The sequence below is a fragment of the Polyodon spathula genome, chromosome 23 (genome assembly GCF_017654505.1).
Source record: "Polyodon spathula isolate WHYD16114869_AA chromosome 23, ASM1765450v1, whole genome shotgun sequence".
Taxonomy (NCBI): Eukaryota; Metazoa; Chordata; class Actinopteri; order Acipenseriformes; family Polyodontidae; genus Polyodon; species Polyodon spathula.
The window spans coordinates 19508420-19514812 of record NC_054556.1 but is presented as its reverse complement, the minus strand read 5'-3'; the positions used below and the strand labels follow the sequence as shown (position 1 = coordinate 19514812).

The 6393-nt window shown below is 38.9% G+C and overlaps 1 protein-coding gene across 1 annotated transcript in view; it reads right to left on the bottom strand.

The window, feature by feature from the left end:
* Positions 1-454: 454 nt before the first annotated feature.
* LOC121298171 (partitioning defective 6 homolog beta-like) overlaps positions 455-6393 on the bottom strand; it is a 30895-nt gene continuing 24956 nt past the window's right edge. Inside the window, exon 3 of the mRNA XM_041225088.1 lies at positions 455-4469. Coding sequence (XP_041081022.1) covers positions 3616-4469 — 854 coding nt within the window. The 3' untranslated portion in view covers positions 455-3615. The remainder of the gene's footprint in view (positions 4470-6393) is intronic.

Below are 6393 nucleotides of genomic sequence, written 5' to 3'. Positions count from 1 at the left end.
ACAACATTCCTTGATGAACTGGTAGCAAAGATTCAAGCCCAGGAATCTCATAAAGTTGGGTACGTTATATAAATACATTACATTCTACATGTACGTATTATACACATACAATTTAAAATTCTCAAAATGCTCTTGAAAAAATGTGGCAAGTGGTCCGTGGTAAAAATCCAAACACCAAGGTGGTCCCTACATTGAAAAAGTTTTGGGAACCACTGCTATAGGCGATGCAAATCTTTTGTCCATTGCTGTATATTAATCTAGTAGGGGGGCCCCCCCCCCCCCCCCCCCCCCCCCCCGATAATGATTTATAGACCCACACATCTCCATTACTAGACATTACAAAGTTTCAAGTTAATACAACAAAGAGATTCAGCAGGACTTGCCTGTACATTTACAGGTTTGAGAACTTGAAAAAGGAAACTCAACAAGCATGTATTCTACATGTTACTTTATTTCACCAGCCAATGCAAACGATGCTGTTATACATATGCATGTATTTCATTTAAAAGTGTTTATAAAGTGAGATATAAATTATACAGTAGCAATAAGAAAATACTGATACTTTCATTAAAAATGTATATACCCAGAATCATATAGCAAGTAAAAATCACTGCAGTTTTGTTTTTATTTAAAAAAAAAAAAAAAAAAAAACAGAATAAAACATAAAAAGCTAATTTTCTATACAACCCATTTTCCAATAGTACAGCATATGATTCTTCCAGGGATAAAATAATACAATTCACAGTATGGAAATGTACAGCATTTATATAGGATTTTTTTAATCCTCTTGCAAAACTTGTACTTTTTAGATCGTGACAAATATTTTCAGTGTATATTTGCATTGGCAAATCAGAAATTGCGACGGAACAGGAAATTAAAATTGTATGCTTGAGTCTTGCAGGAATACTTTATACTCTCTGAATTTATACTTATTTATCTCTAGTTATGCCATGATGTATTAAATGTTTTTGATGTTTAATAGAATCACCAGCATATTTCTGTAATGAGGCCAGTATAGCCATGACCACTAGGGGCAGGGCACCAGCATTTCTTCCCCCTGAAATGAGGAGTTTGTTTAATATTTTCAATAGAAAATCTGAAAAACTCACCTTTCAGGGGGACAGAATCACTGACACATCCACCCCATGTTTACTTCTAGTGGTCACTTTTACACTGGTCCAGATACAGTAGTTATTGTTGGTGATTTTATTAATATCAAGGAGTGATGAAACTAATAAACCAGGCAGAATAAGAAATCATAGGATAATGTACAAAATAAAAAATAATATGAATTCAAATTCAGTGAATGGGACCACATATTACCTATGCAGGTCCCTATTCACAGCGCTTCAAGAAGTTACTTAAAGAATGTATTATAACAAATTGTTCTAGACTGGTGTCAATGGAGCAATTTCATGAATACTAAACAGCACTTCATGCATTCAACACTGAACTTGAGTAAAGACAGAGTGTACCTTAGCAAGCATGTGATTGAAACACTGAGCGCTGTCTCTGGAAGCATCAATCCATTTAATATTAAAGCTGGACCAGCTGCAATCGAGACCAGGTTTAACAATTAACCTAAAAACAACAGCGCCCTTCAGGTAAATGTTGTTAACCCAGGTACTGTTGGGAAGCACATACAGTGCTACTGTTCTCAGTTTGGGTTCTGTGATTTGTGAGGTCCAGCAATAGATTTACGCTAAATGACTTGTATTTGGTACCATGAAGATTTCCACACAAAGGAACTGTATTTGTGAGTGACTTGTAACTGGTCTTGATCTGTGTGAGATCTGTTTGGAGCACTTAAGTAGGGACCTTTGTGTACTAAATCAAAAAGCTATCATTTTTTTAAATGTAAACCACAGCTGTATTCGGACCCACCAGTGTTTAAATCAAACTGAATAGCATCCACTCCCCACCAGCGTCTTACAACAGCAAATGATGCTCTCAAAGCCAGATGGACACATGGTACCTACACAGCCCTGTGTGGGGATGAGGGTGCAATGAAAAGGAGGCAATCCGGTGGTATTTACAGGATGGTGTGTTGTGTGTTGGGGTCTATCCCTCCTTTGAAACTCAGCTTAATGTCCTGATAAGAGATAATACAATCAAAGCAGCAGTAGTTTGTACCGTCACTCAGCTTGTTTCCTGTTCATTCCCAATCTATTATATTCAGTAATGTGCAAGCAAGTACCGCTTGTACCTACAAGGTTTATACATTTGATCATTCTGTAAAACTTTCTATAAAAATATCTATCTACAGTATATAGCGGTGATTTCACATGGAAATACTTCTAATTAACATTGCGTCTGTATGCTGTCCCATACCGCTAGGAGCCTGCAGAGGGTGTCTAAGCTGTCAGACTGCAGAATAATAAATCTCATTGCTGCCGACAGTTCATTTCTGATTCCTGACATGCAAATCACAGCTACAGTTGAAATACTTTTTTTTTTCTTCTTTATATTTTCTTAGAATCTGTGCTAGACATGCCTGAAACCTTCCATGAAACAAAGATACATTTCAATCTCGTTCTGATTAAAACCCCATGCAAACAAACCCATTCAAAACTGGTTTGGAATGAAACTGTATAACCCCAAGTGTACGTGTATAATCAGATGGTTATATACAGTCTGTAACCCATGTTAAACAGCATTTCAGATCCCCTGAATTCCAATTGATGTCTTTTTTTACATGGTCCTTGGTGAATCCTATTCACAGATTACATACAGAATACATACCATCATTCACCCATTGTTTTCAAGGTTAATTGTCTTCCAAGAACATCAATAAAAGATCTTACACATTGGCTAAACACACTGTACTGTAAAAGTAGGTCCTGTACATTCTGTTATATAATAATAAAAAAGGATAATTAAAAAAGGTAGCAAGTATTTTAACCTACATATTTGATATTCTCTTTATTGTACCGCTTGTGCTCTTTTTAAGAACAATTTTGCTCAAAAAACAATTCCGAGAGCAAACATGAAGAGATTTTAAAAGATCAATTGCTGGACAGTGTGTGAATACTGATCACCAGACGTCATTACAATCTGCTTTCCAAGCTGATTAACAGTCAATGCACAGCACATTTTGAGCATGACAAGCATTAGGTTTTCAGGATATTTGATAGGTTGTATCAGATCATCTAAAACCGCTCTGAACTTCATTAAAAACACCCATTATTATTTTTCCATTTCGCCCATTCTGTTTAGAAATGACATCCAGCTTCCCGTTACAACCTTGAGATGAAAAGCCAAAGTCTGATTTTAGCTTAGGATCACTTGTGTTGCTTGATTACTACCTTAAAACAAATCATATCTACACAGTTTATTTAAAAAGGCATTTACAAATAACGTTTAAGATTAGAATAAGCCCCAAAAACCTATTTGATGTGGATTGCAAGACTTTATATCACCTCCCATTTTTTTATAAAATAAAATATATTATGCGCTGACTGTTAATATATCCAGTACTACCCTTGCTCCTTCATTCACAATCACAAGTAACCACAGTGTAAAAAAGTGGCTACACACTGCATGTTGGATCAATGCAGAGGCACCGAGTAATAACATGGCACCTCCAGTACCTTGAACTTAAGTGCAGGCTGCTGTCTATAGTGTGATCACCGTTCCTTCCTCTTCTACATTCGCTCGTTCTGTACTCATCCTTCTTTCTGACTCTTGATCCTGAATCTCTCCTGCTGTCGTAAGCGAGCCTGCACTGCTGCTGGAGGTTACGAAGCCATTCTGCTTGGACCCGGAATGGGACACAAAATGTGTCAGAGAGCCCAAGCTGGCGCTGGCGGAGGCAGCTTTGGGGATCTGCTGGGGCTTGCCACTCCCCTCGATGATGATGTCGTTGTCCTCATCGCTTTCCGCCTCCTCAGGGTGGAAGTTCTGGATAACGTGTGGGGTCACTGTGTAGGCGTAGTGGCTCGTGCTGCTGTCCGAAGACTGACCCGAGCTACCAGAAGTCCGGCTGTGTCTGACCACATTGTTCCTCTGATTGGCAGGCTTCACTGTGACAATGAGGTTGTGGCTGTTTGCTATCATCATATCTGTGACCTGGTCGAGGCTCTTCCCCGACACCTCGATTCCGTTCACTTCCAGAACTTCGTCATTGACTGCTAACAAGCCCGTGCCATCAGCCAGGCCTCCCGGCACCATGCGGGAGATGAATATTCCTGGTACTTTCTCCAGTCCCTGCGGGGTGACCCGGACGCTGGAGCCATCCCGGATGTAGAAGCCGAGGGGTTTTTCCGAGCCGTGCTTGAAGAGTCGGACCCGACGGTGAGTCTCCGGGAGTATGTCCACATCTATGATGGAAGAGACCGGGCGGAAATCACGTGGCAGGCTGATCAGGAGGGGAGGTTTCTTTCGGTTGTTGTCGGCACGGAGCACAGTGGAGAGGACATTCTTCTTCCTCTTCAACGAGTCTGTGCCAAACGCAGAATAGTCAGCCTCCTCTGCAGAGAAAAAGAAACAGAATGCAGTTATATAATTTTCCACAAGATGGCAGTGCTTCAATCTAAAATTGGAATAGGTATACTTTTTTTTTTTCTTCCAGTAAACGATATAAAATTGAATTAGGGTTGTATTTTGCTTGCATCCTGAATTAGTGATACAGACCATTAGCGCTCAATCCAGCCGAGACACGTTAAAAATATAGACACTTAACAAGGAGGATGAGGATTAGCCAAGAGGGCTAAAGGTTAATAATGCTGTACGTGTGGTGTCAAGAATGATGTATTGATCCAGATCTGAACTAATAATTATTAAAAGTGATTTTTAAATGACTTTGTCGTGCTGTTTAATATCCCCTGTTGTACATTAGCTCTCTCTCTGTTTATTTTGTACAGAGACCAACAGAGTTGTAGATAGGAACTGTATTATTAAATTTATCAGTGCAATTTGCCAAAGGTATGTTTTCCCATTCATGTTGGACTGGAAATTGGCTATAATAGCTTTTATCATGATAAAATACGAGAAAAAAAAAATCAGCTTTGTTTTTAATACAACCTAGAAATACTATTCTGAGGTGACAGTTTACAGAGCAGGTCCATATTTGGAGAGTTTTATGAAAACGATTCTTTAACAAGAAGAGACATTGCACTAGTCACTTAAAACAATGGCAAGTACAAAATGCCTACGTCAGAGCTGGTACTGTATTATCTACTAATACTCAGTAAGGAATTTAACAATCCAGCTTTTATAGCTTGAGACATATAAGCTGCCCTTGTAATAAAATGACAGATAATGTTTATTGCACTTTCTAAGTATGTGTTTCAGCTGTGTTACTGAATATCCAAATTCCACAGCACCTTATACAATCTTCACAACCCCTCTGGGTTATTGAGTTATTGCAAAGCTCAGTATCAACAGTCAAGGCTGATTTGTCAAACTATTCCAGACAATTATTAACTCCAGGCATTTGTTGTGTGGTGTGGAGTTCTTTGGCAGAGTAATCCCGACTGTGAGCTGTGAAACTGGAAGCATGGAATCATGCAGCTCGGCAGCTCTGAAATCTTTTGCTTCTTAAACCTGCAGTAATCTCCGATTCAGAAACAAATCTTCAACCTTTTTCTGTGTTCTTCTGTATGCATTTCAGTCACTTCTGCATCACTTCTGCTCAAGCAGCAATTTAGACTTTAAAGATGGTACAATCCAGGGGACCGCATTTTTTAACAGATGGGCTATTCCATTTTTATTACAACTTTAACGAGGTATTAAATATACATGTATCCCTCATGAAGGATGTAAATAAAGGTGCCATAATCATAAGATATAGTCTTCAATATCAGTCTTCAAAATCTGTCAGGAGTCAGTGCAAATGTATAATTATTCACAGCTGAGGTGATGTGGGTGTGTGTGTGTGTGTGTGTGTGTGATGTGGGAAATGAATTTAACTGCACAAACTGGTTCTTTTGGAATGAAGGCAGGTTCTCAGATCATTGCAATCGTGTAACTTTACTGCAAACTTGTTATCTTGTGGGATTCCTCAACAGAGACAGCTCAGTGTATGAGCAAAGAACAAAAACTTCAATGGACTTAAATCTCTCGGAGCACTCTGAGCACTGTTGATTATGTTCTTAGTCCCATAGCCTACAGCATTGGCGTGGCTGTTGAAAAGGAATGAACAGGGTTCTATTAGACAGCACCGACAGGAGGTACCTGCTGAACAGACTCGGTCAAGTCTGGACAGCCTACTTTCTATCTCATTCCAACCATGGTGATCCTGTCTGAAATACTGCTTACAGATAAAAGGAACAATCAACATCACTAACTTCTTTTTTTGTTTAGTTTTTTGCTTCTTCTGAATTAATTTTACTGCATTGTGTACAGCATCGTGCACATTTATTAGAACACCTCAAGGTTTGTCATTTTATATGC